Below are 24,185 nucleotides of genomic sequence, written 5' to 3'. Positions count from 1 at the left end.
GTGATTCCTGGGACATTTGTGGCTACCAGGTGCGTATGTGGGGACTCATAGCAGGTAACAGCAGGACCTTTGGATCTGGATTTCTGGGAAAGGGAGGGAGGCTCCTCCTGCCCTCCATCTGAGGAGCAAAGGAAAACTGGGGTTACTGATACTCCCATTTTGTCCTTTCCTGATGGAAGGATCCAAGTTCCATGGGCAGTAACATCCCTCCTGGGGCAGAATGCTTCTGAAGGACTGGCTTTGCATCCGCCGTCTTCACAGATGGGTGGGGCCCTCTTGTCATTGTTGATTTGAGAGAAAAACATCTCTTGGAGCATAAAACCTATGCACACGGATGCTTACTTACATTATTGCCATCCCAAATGTGGTAGGTAAAGATTGGACTGGCTTGGCATGAGGAACTTTCCATCTGGTTCCAGCTCTGCCACCAATCAACTAGGTGGCCTTGGGTATATCACTGCCCACTCTCAGAGCACAGGACCTTTGTCTGTAATAAAATGGGTGCTTCAGCTGGGTACTCTCTACCCACCTTTAACAATCAGAGCTGAAGTCTGAGATGTTATGAGTAGGCAGCCAGGAGAGCAGGAAGGGAGTGCTCAATTGCATTGGCCTTGCATCCTCAGGCTTACCTGACTGGACAGGGCCACAGAGATAAACAATGAGACACAGTAGTTTTACACTAGGAGGGAGTACTAAGCAAGGTTGCAGAGTTGGAGAAAGAAAGAAGATAGGTTCTCAGGTGACAGGTGCTCTAAAATCTCAGACTTCACTGCTGTACATCCATGTAACCAAAAATCACGTGTACCCCAAAAGCTATTGAAATAAAATAAAGTAAAAAGTTGTCATAAAAAAAAAGAAGATAGGATAATTCGAGTGGTTTCTCTAGCATCTGCACATTTGACGTCCGTTATCATCCGTTCCCAATGCAATGAAAAGTGATGACAAATAGAGGATGTGTGGGGTGTGCCTCAGTGGTTTCCTAAGCACAGGCAATGGGGTGTTTCTGTTTCTCTTCCTTTCCTTTTCTTCCCAGCTTTCTTTCCCCCTTGTCAAATTTTGTAGGCAGTTGAAGCCCAAACACTTGCACCTCCTTTCTGGGGTGTGGGGTGGGGACTGTCAAAGAGTCACCATATGGACTTGGAATCTTTGGTTCAGTAGGAATCGGTAGATTTGCTCTTTCTCCCTTCACCCTTGCTCACCTCCAAAAGGTTTATGGGTTCTTTTTGGTATTTTTGTGTGTGTGTGGCTGCTGTTAGTGCTACTGCTAATTTATTTGTTTGTTTGTTTGCTTGCCTTGGCTTCCTGTGCACTTCAACACCTTGTCCGTACCACATGTCTTGGCTTAACTGTCCCAATGCAGGCTAAATTGGGCTGTGCCACTGGCTGAGTTCATGGTCTCGAGAGATGCACATGGTGCATCTTCCACATTCCCGTCTGTGCATGAGCCCCATCTTATATCTTGGGTCTGAGTGGGAAGAACAGGCCCCTCTGGATAGGTCGAGTGCATGATTTTTGTTTATTATTAGTACTTTTAAACTGAGAGAGGCAAAAGTTAACTTACTTAGCTGGCAGTGAGTGAGCCGGGGTGACACAGGCTGCCTGGCATCCTTGATGACTCACTGTCCCCAAGGCCAGATCCCCAGTCTGGAAGACCAGAAGGCTGACTAAAGCAGCTTTGAGAAGGAGTCAAAAGCTTGAGCTCTGGAGTTGGACTTAATAGGCCCAATTCTAGACCCTGCCACTTTACTGCTTTTATGACCCTTAATCAGCAAGTGACTTAATTTCACTGAGCCCCAGTTTCCTTATCTATATAATGAAAACAAGGGTGTCACAGGTGGGGTTCTCTAGAAGGCATACCCTGAGCCAGCTTTTGGCATGAAGATATGTTCATATACCTGTTCAATATGGGGTTCAATACCTGTGAAGCAAAAAAGAAGCAGGATTGAGCGGAGGGAGAAGTCATGATACAATACTGGCTCAAAAAGCCTTGGCCAAATCCACGGGAACTTTTAGAGCTAAAACAGCCCATCTGAGTCATCCCATGTTGGGCTGAAATGGCTGAGACTTTGATACCATGGAGTGTGGGCTGCCCTGGAGGGGAGGGAGTGCCTTGGCTGAGGAGCCTCTCTGCAGCTGAGATGGTCCCTGGAAGAGCTGACAACTGGCAGCTGCCTGCTGATAGCACTCCCAGCAGGCAGTAGGGGCAATGAGCCCTTCACTCAAGGGGTTGCACATAGTAGGTACCTCAAGGGGTGGTTGTGAGGATTGAGTACTTAAAGCATGCCTGTAATCCCAGTGACTTGAGAGGCTGAGGCTGGAGGACTGCTGGAGGCTAGGAGTTTAAAACCAGTCTGGGCAACATAGTGAGAGCACCATCTCTACCAAATTAAAAAAAAAGAAAAAGTAGCCACACATGGTAGCATGTACCTGTAGTCCCAGCTACACAGGAGACTGAGGCAGGAGGATCACTCGAGTCCAGGAATTCGAGGCTACAGTGAGCTGTGATCATGCCACTGCACTCCAGCCTGGGCAACAGAGTGAGACTTTCTTTCTTTTCTTTTTTTTTAAGTGCTTATTCTAGTGCCTGGCACATGGTAGGCATTCAGTAAACAGTAGCTGCTGCTGTTATTTCTTTTTTCTTTTTATTTTTTCATTCTCAAAGGAAGTGAGCTGCTGTTATTTCTATAGGATCATAGGTTCTACTTATACCTGGTGGGGTGCTTGGGCTCGTCGGTCTCTTCTCTGTGATTTAGGTTCCTGTTTGAGTAAAACAAGGAGACTTTTAGCCGTACTTGCCTATCCAAGTCATGTGTCCTAAGTGTCCATAACGAAAACTGCTAGGTAAAATATAAGAATATTGCATTACTTTGATTTAAAAACCAGAAACAAGTAAGGGCAACTTTCTTCTGATGCCTTTGGATATATGGTGGTATCTCCTGACTTCTCTTATGTTCTCCTTTTAGTTAACAGCTGTAGGCATAGAAACCCACAACAGCTGTAGACAGAAACACTTGCAGGAGCTTGCAAATTACAAAAGGATGGGTTTTTTCCTTTTTCTCTGAATTTAATAACATCCCTTTTGCCAAATGGTACCCACATGCTGGGCAGACTGAGGAGAACGAGGACCGTTGAGGGGCTGCATCCTCATTGGGTGTCAGCCGCTCCAGACACATGCTTCACAGAATTTCAGAAATTTTGGTATTTTTCAGAACTGAAATTCATTAGCATTGTTCTAAGAGTCTATAAATACAGTGAAAGGCATTTACAAATAGACATTGTAAAATGCTTGCACACCCACAGTCTGAACACTGTCAAAACACCAGCTGCAGCTTCCATACTTGGAAGGATCAGAACCTTTTTTAAACTTCACCTATTGTGTTTTCAAAATAGGCTTGCTTCTGGCCCTGTGTCGAAGATCATTTCAACTTAAGCCTGTGTCTGGTGCTCGGCATGAGGGATCGGGGCTCAGTTGGAGAGACTGGAGGGATCCCACTCCCCTTCCTATCAACATGTGGCCGGTGCTTTAGAATCTGGGGAGGAGTTGGTCATGGATGATTCGTTCCTATTTCTTCAGGATAGTCCCTTGCGGTTCAGGCTATCGGACCATCTGTGTGGGGCCTGCAGGCAAATCCCAGAGATGTAAAACACTCTCCTGAGTCAGAAGCCCCTCCCTGACAAGGATTCACCCCAGGTCACACTAAATGCCACTTGAGGGGCAGCCACCTTGGCCAACTTAGAGCATAATAGTTTTTTCCTTTGATCCAGTGCCATTAGAACAATGCTCCTAAAATTGGGGATACAGCATCTAGTAGCTACAAGTAATGTGCACCTTTGCTTTTCATTCGTGTGGTATTCTTTATAATTTTAACAGTTGCAAAGACAAAATGCCCTTGTGGCAACGGTTTTCCACTGATAGCCATTGTCGTCGGCTATTTTTTGTTTCTTATGATTTCTCAAACAGGGATGTTGTATTAGTCTGAGTGGCTTAAACAACAGAATTTATTTCCTCACAGTTGTAGAGGTTAGAAGTGTAAGATCAAGGTATGGGCAGGGTTCGTTTCTTCTGAGGCCTCTTCTAACAGCCTCATTTTAACTTAGTCACCTCTTTTAAAGGCCCATCTCCAAACACAGTCACATCTTGAGATATTGAGGGGTTCCAACTTCAACATATAAATTTTGAGAGGACACAATTTAGTCCATAACAGACATATACATGGGGATCTGCAAGAATTTGTTTTTTGTTTGAAAAGTGTTGACACATTACTCAAGTCTATGGTCTGAATGTTTATACCTCACCCTCCCACAAATTCACCTGTGGAAATCCTCACTCCCAAGGTGACAGAATAAGAGGTGGGGCCTTTGAGAGGTGATTAGGTCATTGGGGCAAAGCTCTCATGAATGGGATTAATGCCTTTATAAAAGAAACCCCTCTGCCTTCCACCACATGAGGGCACAGTGAGACGGTGTCCTCTGTGAATCAGGAAGCTGGGTCCTCATCAGGCAAAATCTGCTGGCACCTTGACCTTGGACTTCCCAGCCTCCAGAACTGTGAGAAATAAATTTATGTTGTTTATAAACCACCCATACTATATCAAGAATATAACTTATCCACAGGTTATTTCCTAAGGTGTACAAGGCCCAGAAAAATCACAATGTTTGCTTATTCATTTAGTTAAACAAAAACTTTTTGTTATACATAAATGTATAAAGCATTGTACTAGGAGGAAAAAAAGTGACAAAATCCCATTCTGAAGAATAAGTGGGGAAGATTACTAGGTACATATATAAATACGAAGTGCTGTGATAAGGGTTGGAATACAGAGGTGTGTTGCAGGAAACACAAGGAAGAAAGGTGGATCTCTGAGTGCTAAAAGGGTGAGTTACATTTGCTCAAGTCAAGTGGGAAGGAAAGGAATTCACAACATTGACCAGAGACATGAAGATTTGGAGGCAAAGGAGATGATGAAATGTCCCAGAATTTGCCCACAACTCACAGGACCATATCCACTCCAATCCCCCATCCCAGACTCCAACATTTCTCTTATGTTGAAATTATGGAACGAGAGCTCTAGATAGAACGCCTCTCGGAGGTGATCCTGTTGAAGCTAGCCCACCAGTCATTTTGTTGATGAAGCACCCAAGTTCCAGAGAGATTCAGTAACCCGGCCAAGGTCACACAGGTGATGAAGAGCAGATTTAATTGTAGCACACCTGGCCTGAATTTTTAAGTCTAGGGTTCATAACTCTACCCCTGGCCCGCAAACCAGTTCCCAGGAGAGATGACCTCATGGGGTAACTACTGCCTGGGTGATTCTTAAAGGAGAGTTTGTGAGGCAGGATCCAGGCAATCTCAGCTTTTACCTTGATGATACAATTGGAGAGAAAGGAGAGAGAACATGAGCTGCCTGAATCAGATGAGCCTCTAGTCGCTACTATTAAAAGTAAACTTTAGGCCAGGCATGGTGGCTCATGCCTGTAATCCTAGCACTTTGGGAGGCCAAGGTGGCCGGATCACTTGAGGTCAGGGGTTCAAGACCAGCCTGGCCAACATGGTGAAACCCCGTCTCTACTAAAAATACAAAAATTAGCCTGATGTGGTGGCGCATGCCTGTAATCCCAGTTACTTAGGAGACTGAGACAGGAGAATCGCCGAAACCCAGGAGGCAGAGGTTGCAGTGAGCCGAGATTATGCCACTGCACTCCAGCCTGGGTGACAGAGTGAGACTCCATCTCAAGAAAATAAAATAAAAGTAAACTTTAAAAGGAAGGAAAAATTCGCCTATAATCTTATCCCAGAGATTACTACTATTAACATTTTGGACTATTTCTTTCTTATCTTTTTCCTATGTATGATTTGGTTTGTTTTTCACCAGTTTTCCGTAGATGTGATCATACTGAATAGCATACAACTTTAGGTATTGAGGGAAAAGTGCATTTATTATACAAATACATAATGCATTCTCATTTCAGAAAATCTGGCAAATGTTCCACAGATGTTTTTTGAGTCCCTGCCATGTTCCAGCTGCTGAACTGGGTGGTGGAAATCACCCATCAGACTACCCAGGAATAACCACTGTAAATTTTCTTCCAGTCTTAAAATCATTCTTCCTAATATGTCAGGAGGGCACATGGGTATATGTGTGCTGCTGTGTGTGTTGTTTTTAACCTGCCTTTGTCCCTTAACATTGCAACATAGGCACTCATTCTTGTTAGTATAAGCCATTTATAAACATCGTTCAGATGGCTATATAAAAGTCCATCAAATATCATAGTTTATTCAAGTGTTTTCCTATTTATGAAAGATTCCAGTTCTTTTCAGTTTTTCTTCATTACAAATAACACTGTGAAAAACACACTGATGCATAAAACCCATTTGGGAGGCGGAGGTTGCTGTGAGCCGAGATCACGCCACTGCATTCCAGCCTGGGCGACAGAATGAGACCATGTCTTAAAAAAAAGAAAAAACTATTTTATTCTTTTATACATATATATATATATATATATAGAGAGAGAGAGAGAGAGAGAGAGAGAGAAAACATATATATATAACATATATAGATACTATATATAACACATATATGTACTATATATATAACATATATATGTACTATATATATATAAAAGAATAAAATAGTTGAGAATGACAATAAAAGGAAAATAAGGGCAGTAAAGTAATAAAGCACAGTAATGCACAATAGGGTCCTCTAAAGTTTCTGGAGACAGGCTCACATTTGATTGGAAGCTTCCAGCTGTCAAATCACAGAGGGAAACAGCAGCTCGCAGATTGACAGTTACCATAATACACAAATAAGCCACATGTTCAGAAACTGCTGAGTTGTTCCAAGATACATGTGATTAACTCATGAGCAAAACTTGATCTCTCTGCCAGCAGCCCCTCTGACTTAATGCCAGCTGCTCACAGGGTATCACCTCAAACCATCTTTCCCTCTTGACTGGAAAAAAAAAAAAAAAAAAAAAAAAGCCGAGTAGAGTTCACTAGACTCACTGCCAAAGTGCTGTCTCTCTCCTGGGTAAGACATGTGGTCTTATAAGTTTTGGTCTTTGGTGTGTTTCAAAAAGGACAGCGCTGTTTGGCTGTGAGTGTAATTTGTGTTTAGTCTGTTATTTTGAAGGATGGCAGCGCCCAATCCTTCTGGGCTCTGTGGATCCCAAATCATGATATTTAAGGGTCCCCAGGAATGTATTTCTTTATATCTCGGGAAGACTCTTAAAAATGAAAATGCATTTCTGCTAGTAATTCTGCATTTCTGAAACATTTCATTCAGGTTACCTTCAAATTAGTGGATGCTGGGGCCCTGACTGTGAAATGTTTTGAAATAAATGTCCTCCATCCTGCCCTTCCTGTTGGCTCGGAATCAGTCTGAGGCAATGGCCCTAGTGGGACCCAAGCTTGGGTAGCCAGGGGATGGAGAGGGAGTCTGCTATGGAAACCTGACCTAGGGGAGCCCACAGCCTTAGGAAGTTAGGGTGAGGCAGGAAATAAAGGTCCTTCTCTGAAGCCTAGGCTGCTTCTCCTTTCCAAGTACAGGAGTTCATGCTCTACCTGAACTTCTATTTCAGCCTAGCTTGGAAGGGCCCAGCCAGCATCATAATGCACACTCCCAGGACAGTCTTGGAGCTGTATTTTCTCTTAGTGGAGGCCAAGCCATTAGGTCCAGGCCTGGTCCCTAGTATTTACACACCTGCCCCTCCTGTGGTGGAGGATGCTTGAAGTTAAGAGGCAGTGTTGTTTGCTTGGGAGTTGAGGAGGACTCACCTCCTTCCATTGGTCTTTTCCTACCATCACAAGAATATGCATGTTGTGCCAAATGCGCCCACAAACACCCCCTTTTTTGAGACAGGATCTCACTCTGTCACCCAGGCTGGAGTGCAGTGGCACAATCACGGCTCAGTGAAGCCTCAACTTCCCCACCTCAGCCTCCCAAGTAGCTGAGACCACAGGCACACACCACCACACCCGGCTAATTTTTGTGTTTTTTGTAGAGATGGGGTTTCACCATGTTGCCCAGGCTGATCCCAAACTCCTGGGCCCAAGTGATGCTCCCATCTCTGCCTCCCAAAGTGTCGGGATTATAGATGTGAGCCACTGTGCCCTGCTCACCACGCATTCTTTGAGTGAAAAACACAGCAGTCTGTCTTGTCAGCTCCCTGGTTTGGAGTTCACCCACAGCACCTGCCCTGCCCTGCCCTGACCTCCAGGTATACAGGTCTCCTACTACAACCGTCCCTCGGCCCCTCATTGCCTCCCAGACAAAACAAGCCCCATAGTATCGGGCCCAGCAGTCACCCACCTTGCCAGCCTTTGTCCTGTCACTTCTCTCTGAGGACTTCAGGCTTTGGTTCCGGGGACCTTGGCCACACTGGCACACTCACCCACACTGGGGTCATCGCTCAATCACACCTCTTAGGATTATGTCCCCTCTCCCTTTTCCTCCAAGGCTCAAGTGTAACGACACCTCCTCTGTGTGACCCCTACCCTCTGCCTCACAGATATTCTGCAATGACCCACTCCTTTCTTCTCATAGGAGTGTGACATCTGCGTCTTATAGCGTAGGCCATGTGGACCTGTGGCTGGCTGGTTGTCTCTCCCATTTAGACCATGAGCTCTTCCCGAGTAGGCACTACCTCTGAATACCCCCAGCACAAGTGGCACATGACAAGTGCTTGTTGACTAAATCTGGTACTACTCATTGTGAGGTGTAACTTCAGGCCATGGTGGCCTTCGGGGCTGTGAGATGGACTATTTCTGTTACTTTGCTGGGAACAACTGCTCAGCTTCTCTCATTTTATGGGCAAGAATCTTTTCCCTACTGCTCTCAGAGCCCTTGGATAAACTCGTTTGTGACTCATCCCCCCAAAAGGGCACAAAAAGCTGTCTTGTGGAGTAATTTGGAGGAACCTTCTGTTTGTGCATGAGAAGGCTGGGTTTCTCTCATCATCTTGGAGGCCTGTTCCCATCCCATAGAGCTGCTGCTAGCCCAGATACAGAGGGAAGTCACTCGTGTCCTGATGAGCATGGGGCACCCATCCAGGAGCCGTCTAATGTTACAGGCCTGAGCCCCAGCGCCAGCATTCAGGCCGCCAGATCTCAACTCGACACCTTGTGCCTGTCAACAGCCTGGCTGATACCACAGCCCCAGGCCAGAAAACCTTTTTCTCAAGGTTAAAAGTAGCTGACCTTTGACAAGCAGCATTGGCTAAATTCCTTGTTCCTTAAAAGGAAAGCTCCCAGTTATCATTAGCCAGTGTTTATTTGGCCACTGGGCAGGAGCAGGCCCTACACTGCACCCTGTGTACCCAGCAGGAGGATTTGTGACTGGAGGTACATTGGCGAACAGTCATTATTAAAATAGCCATCTTTGAAAACGCGTGCTGGAGAGGGGCGCATCCAGCCTGTCAGCTGGTCCGCACCCCATCCCATGTGGCTAGACAGCTCATTGGTTCTCTGGCTCCCTCACAGGCAACAGTGCCACCCACTCCACACACAGCACACTCATTAACATGTGTGCAGCAAGAAAACTGACAGAATGACAAGGACACACACCAATGATTAAATGTCTGGGCTTGTGTTTTTAATGTAGGGGTGACGGTCCAAAGATTGACTTGGCGGGCAGTTCGCTATCTGGCATCCTGGACAAAGATCTCTCGGACCGCAGCAATGACATTGGTGAGTAAGGACAGTGTTCTTGCTTCTGTTTGCAGAGTTAGTAAAGAACTTCAGGGCCTGGCTTGCCTTCAGCCACCATGATGAGAAGTAATAAAGCCATTGAAATGCCAGGCTGGCACCCTCGCTTGGCTTTAGGTGTTACAATTTTGTAAAGAAAGGAAATGATGGTGCTTTCCACATTAAAACACGATGTCTGGGACCTTTCCCCTCCCTAGGAGAAATTCCTTGCAAAATCTCATGAAAAGAAATGATGAATAAGCCTTTCTGTGAAAGTGAGCATTAGCCCTTAAGTTCACAGTTTCCAGTGATTTGTGTATTTTGTGTAAAAAGGTGAATGGATGCAAATGTGAGATGGCAGGATTCGTTGTTGATACCGCACTTTTGACTGAGTTTCAAATGAGCTTTGGTGTGGTAATTGCCATTTAGTTCAGAACATGAGTGAGTTTTACCAAGGTCAGGATACCACCATGTGATAAATGGGAGGGAGCTGCAGTATGTCTGGGTAAATAAAAGTCAGAGGTCCTTTTGGAGGTGTACATGGGTGGGTGTGAGGCCACCGGTTGTGCTGTTAAGGCCACTGGTGGTCTGACCTGGGTGACAACCCTTTTAAGAAGTCCAGATTCAGGGACTAATTTTTTCTTATTATTTTATTTTATTTTTTGACATAAAGGCCATTTAATGATAGAAATGTATAAAAATAATCATAGTGTTTAGCAACAGGCTATCACATTTCTTGGGAAGAGGAAAATGACCTGCTTTAAGAAAAACTTGCAACCATGTGCAATATTTCATTTCAACACATTTTCCCCATCTGCTTAAGCATTTATCCTTTGAGTTACAAACAATCCAATTACACACTTTATTTTAAAATGTACAATTAAATTATTGACTATAGGCATGCTATTGTGCTATCAAATAGTAGGTCTTATTCATTCTTTCTAACTATATTTTTTCTACCCATTAACCATCCCCACCGCCTCCCCACCCCAGCCCCGTACTACCCTTCCCAGCCTCTGGTAATCATCCTTCTGCTCTCTACCTCCACGAGTTCAATTGTTTTGATTTTTAGATCCCACAAATAAGTGAGAACATGCAATGTTTCTCTTTCTGCATTTGGTTTATTTCACTTAACATAATGATCTTCAGTTCCATCCATGTTGTTGCAAATGATAGGATCTCATTCTTTTTTATGGCTAAATAGTATAATTTTTTTTAACTTTACATCTTCTATTTGTACCTATCAAGGTCATAAGTTAACATTCTCTCATATTCTACATAATATAGAAGGCTACATTTTAGAATTTACTTTGTTTTAAGTGAACTTTTTATTTTGAGGTCATTGTAGGTTCACATGCAGTTGTAAGAAGTAATAGAAATCTATGTACCCTTTACTCAGTTTTTCCCCAATGGTAACATCTTACAGAACTATAGTACACTGTCACAACCAGGATATTGACATTGATATGACCTACCAATCTTACTCAGATTTTCCCAGTTTTACTAGTACTTGTGTGTGTATTTCGCTCTATGTACTTTTTTGTTTGTTTTTTTTTTTTTTTGAGACAGAGTCTCTCTCAGTGGCCCAGGCTAGAGTGCAGTGGTGCGATCTCGGCTCACTGCAACCTCTGCCTCCCAGGTTCAAGCGATCCTCCCACCCCAGTGCCCCGAGTAGCTGGGACCACAGGTGCATGCCACCATGCCTGACTAATTTTTGTATTTTTTTGTAGAGATGGGGTTGTACTATGTTGCCCAGGCTAGTCTCGAACTCCTAGGCTCAAGCAATCCTCCCACCTTAGCCTCCCAAAGTTCCGGGATTACAGGTGTGAGCCACCACACCCAGCCTGCAATTTTATCATACATGTAGGTTTGTGTATCTACCACCACAGTCAAGACATAGAATGTTTCCATCACCACTAGATCCCTTGTGTTGCTCTTTTTAAGCCACACCCACCTTTCTCCCACCCACCCACTTCCCTAACCTCTGGCAAGCACTATCAGGGATTGATTTAACATGGAAGACAGCTTTCCAGCATCATCTGCTTAGGCCACTCACTTTAGAAACAGATGTGCAATGGTTGGCAGCCCTTATAAGAGCACTAGAGCTCCCAGCATGAGCATTCTGCTCTCCTGCTGCTGTCCCTCTGTTTGGGTGCTGTTTTTCTCTGAACCTGCTGATAGAGTTGCATCTTTGCAACTGCTGACCTGCAGTCTCTGGTCTGGTCTCATGGAGGCTTGCAGGTAGGATGTGTGACTGTGACTGTAAATGCCAAAAGTACTTCCCCTGTTTCCACAAGCTCGTTTACATCCTCAGCCCTTGAGAAGCCCAGTCAGGAAGCATAACCTGATAGCTTGGGCTGACGCAATAACAGAAACTCTGGCCTGCTGTAGCTTTTGATCTGCTTAAAGTGCAGGTGGAGTACAGCAGAGCAGTAATCGGCTGTGAATGAAAGGGGATTGTCAGAATGAGCCTGACTAAGTTCCGGTTCTACCACTACAGTTTCATATTTGGGCCCTGTTTTAAGCCAGGGTGGCTGGTTGGTGAAGGTCATGTGCGAACTCAGGAGGCTGTCTTGTCACCTCCCTCATGTCAATAGGAAGGGAGGTATTCTCCCTCCTCCAGAATATACAGGATAATCTGTCTTGCTTGTTAAGAGCATTCACCTTTGACCCTTACATTCTTTGGGTCTGGAGATGTCTATGATCACTATCATGAAAATATGCATCACATGTTTTTCAGTCTGACGAGCTAGTGTGATAATATTGGGGGTATTGATGGGGGAGGTTCGTCTATAGAAGCTTTTCTTGCTGTGGAACTAAGCACAGTTGCATATATTTGGGAGCCCAGAAATAGAGCACTGAGGTTTGGTTCTCTCTCTCTCTTTGCCGCAAAGACATTAATCCTAGAAGACTATAACTTCTCAAGTTAATGATTTTTCTTTTGTCTTGAGATAGTCTTGCTCTGTCACCCAGGCTGGAGTGCAACAGTGCGATCATTGCTCACTGCAGCCTCCAACTCCTGGGCTCATGCAGTCCTCCCACCTCAGCCTCCCAAGTAGCTGGGATTACAGGTGCGCACTACCACACCTGGCTAATTAAAAAAATTATTTTTGTAGAGACAGTGTATTCCTATGTTACCCAGGTTGGCCTTGAACTCCTGGTTTCAAGTGATCCTCCCACCTCGGCCTCCCAAAGTGCTGGGATTACAGGTGTGAGCCACCATGCCCAGCCTCAAGTTAACAATTTAATGTATATTTTATTTGCATTGTAAGAAATAATGATTGACAGTCACATGATCAATAAATACTTGAGTACCTACTACTCAAATGCAAGGCTGGCTGGAGACTGAGGCCTTCACACATGGGCTCTGCCTTCCAGGGGCTTTGGATCCTTTTGGGTCCCTAAGATGGCAAATGAAAAGTTAAATAGCACTGTAGGTCTGTATAATGACTGAGTGGTAGAAAGTAATGCTGGTCGGAGGAGAGAGTGTTCCCTGGGGCCCAGGTTGTTGGAACAGGCTTTATAAAGGGGGACAGATTTGTCTGTATCTTGAAGTTGGATTTGCTTATGTGGGGGTACTGGAGGTGGTCAGGAAAACCATGTGGGGAGTGTTGACCAGCCTGGCTGTGTTTGAGGGTTTGTGCTGGGAAGGAGGGAGGGCTATCCTGTGTATTAGTCCATTCTTGTATTGCTATAAAGACATATCTGAGACTGGGTAATTTATAAGAAAAGAGGATTCTGCAGGCTGTTCAGGAAGCGTGGCAGCATCTGCTTCTGAGGCCTCAGAATGCTTCCAGTCATGGCAGAAGGCAAAGGAGGAGCAGACACTTACACCCAGATCTCAAGAACTCACTCACCATCATGAGTACAGTACTAAGGGGATGGTACGAAACCGTTCATGAGAAATCCACCCCCATGATCCAGTCACCTCCCACCAGGCCCCGCCTCCATTGGAGATTACAACTGAACATGAGATTTGGGTAGTGACACAGATCCAAACTATATCACCCTGGAATTGTAAGTACGGACTGTATTGAGTTTGAAGGAGATGGATTCGTAATTTATTCTGTAAGCAGTGGTGATCATTGATGGTACACCAAAGTGACAGGATCAGGTCTAAAAATTCAGATAGTAACTGCTGGAGCTTTGTGAGACGAATCAGGTGAAGGAAAGATGGGTGTCAAGGAGTCGGGTTATTTGATACTTGGGGTGAGAGGCAGAGAGCGCCAGAATGAAGCTGCTTATGAAAGGATCAGGAAAGAAGAGATAGATGTGGAAACAGCAATACAGGAGAATTACTGCCAGGCAATATTGTCAGACAGTAGGTTGGGTTTGGGAATGGGGAGGAGGAGAGAATGGTTTGTTAGTCTTGACGTTTTAGGGTCGGGTGACTGGAGAATCCAGCAACATGGGTAGAAATGAGCATGTCAGGAGGTGGAGCTGGTTTGGAGGAAAACGTGATTAGTTTAGTCAAGCATGTTGGCTCTGAGAGTGGGCCAGACATGCCCGTGTCAGTGCCAAGTGGAGGCAGGGGGTAAAGGGCTGAGGCTCGAGAGGTTGGCAGGAATTGCAGGTAGGGGTTAGGAGCTTCCCAGTGGCCGGAGAGAAGAGGGCAGGAGTGGCCTCTGCAGACCTGGGTTTGAGTGCTGAATCAGCTGCTTCCTAGCTGAGTGGCCTTCTCCAATTTCCACAGACTCTCTGAGCTTCAGCTTCCGTATCTATAAAGAATACTAACATCTCTACTGGTCAGGTGGCTCATACCTGTAATCTCAGCACTTTGGGAGGCTGAGGCAGGAGGATTGTTTGAGCTGAGGAATGTGAGACCAGTCTAGGCAATATAGTGAGACCCTATCTCAACGAAATTTTTTTTTTAAATAACCAGATGTGGTGGCGTATGCCTGTGTTCCTAGCTACTTGGGAGGCTGAGGTGCGAGAATCACTTGAGCCCAGGAAGTGGAGGTTGCAGTGACCTGAGATCATGCCACTGCAGTCCAACCTGGGTGACAGAGTGAGATCCCATTTCAAAATAAATAAATAATAAATAATAACGTGCAGCAGTGACTCACACCTGTAATCCCAGCACTTTGGGAGGCTGAGGCAGGAGGATTGTTTGAGTTTAGGAGTTTGAGACCAACCTGGGCAATATAATAAGACTCCATCTCTACAAAAAAAAAAAAAAATGGCCAGATGTGATGGCACATACCTGTGGTCCCAGCTACTCAGGAGGCTGAGGTGGGAGGATCACCTGAGCCCAGGAGGTCAGTGCTGCAGTGAGCAATGATCATGCCACTGCACTCCAACCTGGGTGACAGTCAGACCCTGTCTCAAAAAAAAAAACGGCCGGGCGCGGTGACCCAAGCCTGTAATCCCAGCACTTGGGGAGGCCGAGACAGGTGGATCACAAGGTCAGGAGATTGAGACCATCCTGGCTAACACGGTGAAACGGTGTTAGCCAGGTGAAAAAATACAAAAACACGGTGAAAAAATACAAAAAACTAGCTGGGCGTGGTGGCAGGCGCCTGTAATCCCAGCTACTCGGGAGGCTGAGGCAGGAGAATGGCGTAAACCTGGGAGGCAGAACTTGCAGCAGTGAGCTGAGATCCGGCCACTGCACTCCAGGCTGGGCAACAGAGCGAGACTCCGTCTCAAAAAAAAAAAAAAAAAAAAAAACATGTCTATCAACTTCCTCACCTTGTCTTCCAGAATTATGTCAAATCACTTGGTGGCCTGTAAAAAAAGATAGAAATGCTTATGATTAATGTTATTTGCTTGGAAGTGATGGTTGGGTCAGGAAGATAAAGTCCTCGCTATGAGAAAAGGCAAAGAACCTAGGGCTGAAGACCAAACCCCCACCAAGTCCGCATTTAAGGGAAAAATCAGGATCTTGCAACATCACAGAGGCCAAGGGAGGAGAGAATTGTAAACAGAATGTCTTTAGGCCCAGAGGCAGGAATGTTCTTTGTAGTTGGATGGGTCAAGGAGAAAAAGACATTGCAGAAGCGGGTGGCTCTCCTCGGGGCTGCTTCTGTAGCATTTGTTCATTGCATTGGATCAAGGAGGAAATTATTTGTACCAGAATGTTTTGTTAGTGATTCAGACAATTGAAGCTGTCTAAATGTGGGCCACAGTGAACAACATAATACAACCCTGAAAACCATTGGAAACCATCAGTGTTAGCTATAAATAAATCTGGGTTTCCGCTTAATAAAGCTATAATTTAAAATTATTATAATATTAAATTAGAGAACATGGCTTTTTCAAATCTTGTGTGGGCAGCTCCCAGCGTCTGTCAGCCAGCGATCAATTAGAATTAAATCAGTTGGTCCAAAACTAACTTGTTGATGTCAGTTTGAGATATTGTTTATATCAAACTATGCAGCCATATTTCAAGTAACATAATAGAAGACATGGACAAACTCCAACACAGGCCTGTGCATGAATAGAAATGAAAATTGTCCAGTTTTCTCTTGCCGATGGAAGAATCTCTGTTCCGATTGAATGGGAGATTACAGGCCCTGAAGTCAAGTGCTATAATGTTTCCTTTTGTTATGCCGTATATTGTAGTTCCCACTGCATGGCAGGATTTATTGTTACACTTCAATGCTCTCGGGATTTTCAGTTCCTTTCCCACTAAAGCACATAGCAACAGGCCTTCAGATAGGAAGCCTACTGTGAAGTAAGCCACCTGTTTTCAACTAATTGACTTAGAGAATGCCCTTGTCATTCCTCCTCCTCAGTTGCCTAGCATCTTTGTTGGAACTGTTGGTTTTTTCCATCTGATCCAAATCTCAAACTATTCACACTTCCGTCTCTTTATGTAGACCCCTCCCCGTCTTCACTTGAGGACTGTGAAGATTTCCTCTCTGTCTTTTCAACTTGACCCACAAAACACACTTTGCACTGTAGTCAGTTTTGGGGGCCAAGTGTTGCTTGCTTTAAAGTCAACAGACTTGGGACATAGAAGTGATTTGGAAGGTATCAAGGCTAACTTCATCTCATGCTCAGATCTCTCACAGATGCCTGGGGCCTATGGTTCCTTTGAACCGGGAAACGTGAAAGTACTTCCCTGTGCCCTAGGAAGAGTACTAAGTAAGAGCCAATCAATTTGAGGTTCCGGAAAGGTTCTCAAAGGGGATTATAGTGATGGTTGCACAACTCTGTAAATTTACTAAAATTATTGAGTCGTACAGATAACGTGGGTGAATTTTATAGTATATATAGATTGTACCTCAGTAAAGCTGTTAAAAAGAAAAAAATAAGAGCTAATTGAAATTTTCCTAACACTCACATTGAGGCCCAATGTTAAAATAGATATGCACACCACTGATCAAGTATGGGATTCAAAGTGCCCCTTTGCCCCACTTTTTGTTGTCGTTGTTGTTGTTGTTGTTTGAGACCAGGTCTCACTCTGTCGCCCAGGCTGGAATGCAGTGGTGTGATCTCGGCTCACTGCAACTTCCGTCTCCTGCATTCAAGCGATTCTCCCACCTCAGCTTCCTGAGTAGCTGGGACTACAGGTGCGTGCCACCACGCCCGGCTAATTTTTGTATTTTTGGTAGAGACGGGGTTTCACTATGTTGGCCAGGCTGGTCTCAAACTCCTGAGCTCAAGTGATCCACCCGCCTCAGCCTCCCAAAGTGCTGGAATTACAGTCATGAGCCACCGCACCGGGCCTCCTTTGCCCCACTTTATAAAATAGTCGCGGTTATTTAGAGTAACAACTACTACACTGATGTTTCTGCATCATCTGTAAACTAATTCTTTATATATATAATTACATTTTAGATGTGTTAAGAAAGCTCTCCAGGCTGGGCGCAGTGGTTCATGCCTATAATCCCAGCACTTTGGGAGGCCGAAGGGGGTGGATCACCTGAGGTCAGGAGTTCGAGACCAGCCTGGCCAACATGGTGAAACCCCGTCTCTACTAAAAATACAAAATAAATAAATAAATAAATTAGCCTGGCATGGTGGCAGGTGCCTGTAATCCCAGCTACTCAGGAGGATGAGGCAGGAGAATCGCTTGAACCCGGGAGACAAATGTTGCAGTGAGCCAAGATCATGCCACTGTACTCTAGCCTGGGGAGCAAGAGCAAAACTCCATCTTAAAAAAAAGGGTCTCCAAAACCTAGTAATCATTTTGTAATGTAAACTGTCCCCTTAGGGTGTTAAATGTGTGTATTGTTTTACACCATTTTTAAAAATCAAGGTCCACCTGGACATTGATCTGTAGCTGATTACAACCCTGGTGAAACAATAATCCCAAAGTGTTTGAAAGGCTTAGGAGCGTTTCGTAAGCATGTTTTGGGTAGAACATGTCTTTATAACTTTTAATCCTCTTTGAGGTACAGTGTGAGTACTGGAGCTGTGTGTGGAATATCCTCGTGTTAGAATAATTCCACTAATATAGTGGAGAACAAACCCTCCCCCTTCATCTCCCCTCTTCCATCATTCTGAGGTTCTAGTGTTGAAATAAGAGCAGTGAGAGCAAGCAAGAGTAAGGAAAGAAAGAACTAATATTCACTGGGTGCCCACTAAATGCTTTGTCTATTTTTTTCTCACAGTCCATAGCCCTATGAGGGATGTGTAATGACTCATGGTTTTGCAGTGAAGGAACAGGGAAGAAAGCAAGCTGGGTAAACTGAGCAAGATTATCTGGCTAGTAAGAAATTGGAGTTGAAGTCCGGGCACGGTGGCTTATACCTGTAATCCCAGCACTTTGGGAGGCCGAGGCAGGTGGATCACCTGAGGTCAGGAGTTCGAGACCAGCCAGGCCAACATGATGAAACCCCATCTCTACTAAAAATACAAAAATTAGCTGGGTATGGTGGTGTGTGCCTGTAATCCCAGCTACTCGGGAGGCTGAGGCAGGAGAATCTCTTGAACCCGGGAGGCGGAGGTTGCAGTGAGCTGAGATCGCGCCATTGCACTCTAGCCTGGGGGACAAGAGCGAGACTTCGTCTCAAAAAAAAAAAAAAAAAAAATTGGAGTTGAAGCCAGGTCTCCCTGACCCATGAGCCCAAACTTTCTAGATCCACATCAGCATTTCTCAACTGCTCTCCCCAAGGGGACATTTGGCAATGTCTGGAGACATTTTTGACTGTCACATCATAGGGGTGGGGGTGGAGATGCTGCTGACATCTAGTGGGTAGAGGCCAAGGATGCTGCTAACCATCCTCCAGTGTGTAGGATAGCCCCCACAGACAACAAAGAATGACGCAGCCCCAAATGTCAATAGCACCGAGGCCCAGAGAGCCCAGTCTGTGTTAGGAACAGGAAGAGGATAGGCCTCCCCCACAAGTGCAACTTGTGTTCCCTGGAGTGGCCTGTCTCATTTCCTGAGAATCTCTATAAAACCTAGTTTGAAAGTGTTTCATATACAAAAAAGTAATTATATTTGAAGTACTTAAGCATCAACCAAGGACATGACTGTGACCTTTGTGAGAGAGAGAGAGAGAAAGAGGGAGGGAGAGAGGTAGGGGGAGAGAGAGAGAGAGAGATCTTAAGGTTTGCAGCAAGTGAAATGATACCATTTGAGTCTGATTTCAAATAGAAAGAGTGTTGGATTTGGGATTAGATATTTGCCAAAGATCAACTACCCAGTGTTTAAACGGGTATTACATAAAAGGACAATAGCAAATTTGATCAATACTAAGTTCTAAATCTGTACTCTGTATGGTAAAGTTATACAGGAGAGCAAGAGAGAGCAATTGTAATAGTGACCATTAACACAAAATTTTTGTGAATGTGACACCAAATCTCTATAAACAAGTGATTACATTCTTACCTTATTTTGCAATTTCTACCTTTTATGATAAGAAATCACTTCTAAGGGTTTCTCATACAAATTTTTAGGAAAAATTCAGATCTCCTGACTTGGGGCTATTGGTTTTTCTGTCCTCTTTTTAAAATACATATCTTAAACTTCCCCTTTTGGAGCCAGAGAGCCAGTTATTGGTCCTTGCAGCATGTCAGATCATTGAGCAATTTCTCAGGTTCAACAAGACAAGATAAACTGTGTCCTGCCTGCCATTTAAAAAAAAAAAAAAAACATGAATGACATTTGGAGTGTTCCAGATTGACTACTGGCTGAGCGTGTGTGTGAACAACAGCCACACCTTCCAGCTGTCTCGGGAGTAGTTGCTCAGACATGAGAGCTTTCATTGAAGAGCCGTGGCTGGCTCCTACAGACACTGTCTCCTTACTGGCAACCTTCAGACATGGCCTTTGGGACCAAGGACATTGTTGATGTTACCCGTGCTGAAGAACAGGAGATACGGTTGCTATTGGTCTACAGTCAAGTCTGCGTATGATGGGCTGGGGTGCCCATGTGTGGACGTGTGCAGCTCCGGTCCCTATCTAGGGACACAAATCGTGATCAAACTTAAATTTTTATCAGGAGTAGCTGAAAAGCACGATATATTTCTCAAGTGTGATGACAAAAGGCAAAAGAGATTGTGCTGAGGGTCAAACGCTTTATACAAAGGAAGTAAAACAGGTTGCGTTTCTGATTGATGGGTTTTTAACCCAGGCAGTCCTCTGAGCATTTTTGGTTCCTTCCTCAAACTTAGAGGCGTAGTTAATGCAGAACAGCTTCTGTGGCTGGCCCTCTCCCTGCATCGCCCTCGAGCCCTCCCCTGGTTCCCAGCCTCTCAGGCTCGCAGTGGAGGTGTGCTGCTGAGGAAACAAGGTCAAGCTGGCAACCAGCACTCATTTTGAAAGGCATCCTCCAGTCCTACAAGAGATGGTCCTTCAGGGTCCTTTGAAGGGCCTGATCCTGGGTATAAACTGAGCATCTCCACTTAGACTTTCTCAGTGAAAGATGTTGGTCCTCACCAGAACAGAGGTGCTCACCTCTGCCTATGCGCCCTGCACAGGGTGGTCCTGCTGGCCTTTGGTGGTCCATCGCGATGGCTGGGTTTGTGCTTAGTTATGAGGGGTTTCGTGAACATCTTTTACCCCATAACATCCTATAAGCGCAAACTCAGTAAACATTGAGAGTGCCTGTAGGACAAGCCTCACAAATGCTATAGAAACAGGGAGAGGTTACGTCAAAGTGGGGACATGATGGCAAATGTTGCAGAACCTCACTGGAGCAGTGCATTTGGTGGTATGAATTATTCCAGAATACAGAGAGCAAATTAGTGATATCCCACCCAAATGCTCTATACCCACCAGCCTGCAAAATAGTTGACGTGAGAGAGGTGGAGGGACATTTAGGGAGCATCAATTCAGATGGCTCTTGGCTTGGAGAGGGTCACAGCTGTGTGGACTTGCAGGCAGCCCCAAACACTTACCTATGTGCAGAGTCAGCATGTCCTCCCTCCCCTGGTATTGTGGTCGCCTGCATCTCTAGCCAGGGCTCTCGTTCATCATTCAGTCTGATGGCTTGAGTGCCTCTACCTTTGCTGCATGCTGAGACTATATTCTAATGCCGTATTCTGGATGTACTGGCTGTACCTACAGATTTAAGAATGCAAATCTGGAGGTACACCTAGTGGATTCAAAGTAGTCTCATAGAACAAAGAGACTTATATAGTGACCTCTGCTGCATCCACAGTATACACCACAGAGGTCTCTCATGGGAACAGGTGATGTTCAGCTCTCAGATCTCACATGGCATTTATTTGGCTTAAGGTGCCACCCTCCCCCCATCCCCTGGCTGTGGGCTCAGGATTGGCAGAGCCCGGTTATGGCTTCCATTTTACTTGCAAATATCCAGAGGAATGTACAACCTACCAGAAAATCGTGCTCAGGCATCCCTTTGTCACATTAAAAGCATTATGGACACACGACATTTTATTAAGTATTTTGTTTTAGTATCACTTTATTAAGTAAATTATCAAAATCCTTATTTAGCCATGGTGTCTCATTAAAGCATGTTCTGGAAACCTTGGCCAAGTTTAGGAGCCTGTGAAGTTTGATTCATTGCAAGAGAAAAGTGATTAGCAGTTAGAGAGTGACATTCATGGGCCCCATTAAAAGGTCATTGGATATGGTAGTGGCAAGCGAAGGTTGGAGTTGGAGGTCAGCAGGATGCCCTGATTTAGAACCAAGCTTACCTTTGCATAACCTGTAGTGACACTCTCTTCATCTCCCCAGGCCTTAGTCATGTCTTCCTGAGGTTCATACTGTTTGGAATTTCACAGACTCATTTACCAAAAAAAAAAAAAAAAGGAGGTGGAGGCTTCTAATTTGGGAGACTGCTTGATTTTTCTTTTATTAATGAGGCACATTCAAAATAAACAAATGCCATCTCCTATTGGAAAGGGTATAATCTCCAAGTGTAAAATTGAACAAATTTAGCTTAATGGGAAACTCACAATGTTGACCTTTTTCTCAGTGCATTATGACTGATGATAACCTTGGCACAGACACATGCCAGTTCTTGGCAACTTTTGAAAACCACAGGTCCAGCTCACATCTGCAGAGATAGAAGGTGGTGGGAAAGAGAAATGTTGGGGGCAAGGAAAAGGCCCTAGAGAGAGTCAGGCATTGAAGCGGTAGCTCAGGTAAAAACTAGTGTCCAGAAATGTACAATTAGCAGATTAACTTTTTTTTTTAATATATATAGAGATAGGATAACTTGTAATTTTTTTCCTAAGAAAAAGTCATGGAGTGTCAGATTTTTAAGAGCATTTTAAATCCTTTTTACCTCAGTCTTCTCCCTTCTCCTGATGTTTACAAATGAGAAATAGCTCAGCAAGTTACCCAGGCTGGTGAATGAGAGCCTGCCAGCCCCTTCTAGCAGTTTTGGGGGACTCTTGTCTCTCCCGGGGTAGTAAAAAGCATACTAGGCTTTGAGACAGAAGGTTTTTCCTCCTCAAATTTTGTAGTAAGTGTAATTTTGGCTTCCATGTAATTCTGGACGTTAGAATATTATTGTTTCACATATGCATTAACATTCTATATTATGAGTATCAGACTGCTCCCCCTTTTTTTTATTTTTATTTTTTTGAGACAGGGTCTTGCTCTGTTGCCCAGGCTGGAGTGCAGTGGCGCAGTCATAGCTCACTGCAGGCTCAACCTCCCAGGCTCAAGCAATCCTCCTACCTCAGCCTCCCGAGTAGCAGGGACCACAGGTGTACACCATCATGCCCAGCTAATTTTTTATTTTTTGTAAAAATGCATCTCACTATGTTGCGCAGGCTGGTCTCAAACTCCTGGACTCAAGCGATCCTCCCACCTTGGCTTCCCAAAGCGCTGGGATTACAGGCGTGAGTCATTGCACCTGGCCCTGCTTCTCTTATATCTTAGTAAAGTGCTGTTAAAGAAGATGAAATGACCCATACATCTTGCTCTCCAAAAAGAAATGTGCACTCTGCTCTGGCTGCTCGTCCCACTGAAGCTGACCATCGAGCACACCATTGTACCTCCTTGGATCTTGGTTTTTCATCATTAATCCAGGGGCTTGGATGAAATGATCATAAAGAACCCAGTTCAGGCAGGGCATGCGGTCTCATTCCTGTAATCCCAGCACTTTGGGAGGCAGGAGGGATCACTTGAGGCCAGCAGTTCGAGACGAGCCTGGGCAATGTAGGGAAATACTCTGTCTCTACAAAAAAATATTAAAAAGAAAGAACCCAGTGCAGCCTCACAGTCTATGTTTCTCTAACCCTGTCCATTTTTTTTAGCTGAGTTTTCTAGACATTGAGAAAACTGCTGTCTTGGTAGCCTCTGAATCCTCTTTGAAATTAAGTAGCTTATTGTTTCCTTTGTCTCTACTTCAGTTTCTTTAGTTCTGCCAGTTCTTTTAATCTAGAATTGATAATTTGGCCCTTTCTAAGGTTTAATCTAGGGTTTTTTTGGCTTAATGATTTTTTGCTTTTAAGTGATTTACTGGCTGTATGGAGATTTAAGAAATTGTTAAGGGGTTATGAGCATAACTTTATTATTTTTTTATTTTTAGTGATGGGGTCTTGCTATGTTGCCCAGACTAGACTTGAACTCCTGGGCTCAAGTGATTCTCCTACCTTAGCTTCCTGAGTAGCTGCGACTATAGGCATGCTACAGTAGCTGCGACTATAGGCATGCTACTGCACCTGGCTCATGAGCATACCTTTTCGTAAAGTTTTAAAAAGTACTTATTCATCTTTTAAAAGAATTATTTTGATTTTTTTAACCCAAGTTATTACAGGGAAATATAAAAGAGTAGGATGCTTGCCATCCTAAGTAAGTTTGAGATCCTAGAGAAAACCCTGACATGGATACAAGTTCCAGGTTGCAAGTTCTGTTTTCAAATCAGTTGGTTAGTAATTCTTTGCTTCCAATGACATTGAAGGAGGTACCCACTAAGTTGTTTGGTGGTAGACCATTAAAAATAATAATTCCTGGTGATGCTAGACGACAGTCCGGTTTTTGATATATAATTTGCAAGGAGTTCAGAGAACTGAGCGACATTGATAACAAAATTATTTCCATTCTGACCGGGCGTGGTGGCTCACACCTGTAATCCCAGCATTTTGGGAGGCCGAGGAGGGTGGATCACAAGGTCAGGAGTTTG

The 24,185-nt window shown here is 44.5% G+C and overlaps 1 protein-coding gene across 17 annotated transcripts in view; it reads left to right on the top strand.

The window, feature by feature from the left end:
* SH3KBP1 (SH3 domain containing kinase binding protein 1) overlaps positions 1–24,185 on the top strand; it is a 361,405-nt gene that overhangs the window by 312,944 nt on the left and 24,276 nt on the right. For all 17 annotated transcript variants that reach the window (XM_077989618.1, XM_015127045.3, XM_015127044.3 and 14 more), the window contains one exon: positions 9,603–9,688. In XM_077989618.1, coding sequence (XP_077845744.1) covers positions 9,603–9,688 — 86 coding nt within the window. The remainder of the gene's footprint in view (positions 1–9,602; positions 9,689–24,185) is intronic.

Source organism: Macaca mulatta, chromosome X, assembly GCF_049350105.2.
Source record: "Macaca mulatta isolate MMU2019108-1 chromosome X, T2T-MMU8v2.0, whole genome shotgun sequence".
NCBI lineage: Eukaryota > Metazoa > Chordata > Mammalia > Primates > Cercopithecidae > Macaca > Macaca mulatta.
This window is presented reverse-complemented; position numbering and strand designations above follow the sequence as displayed.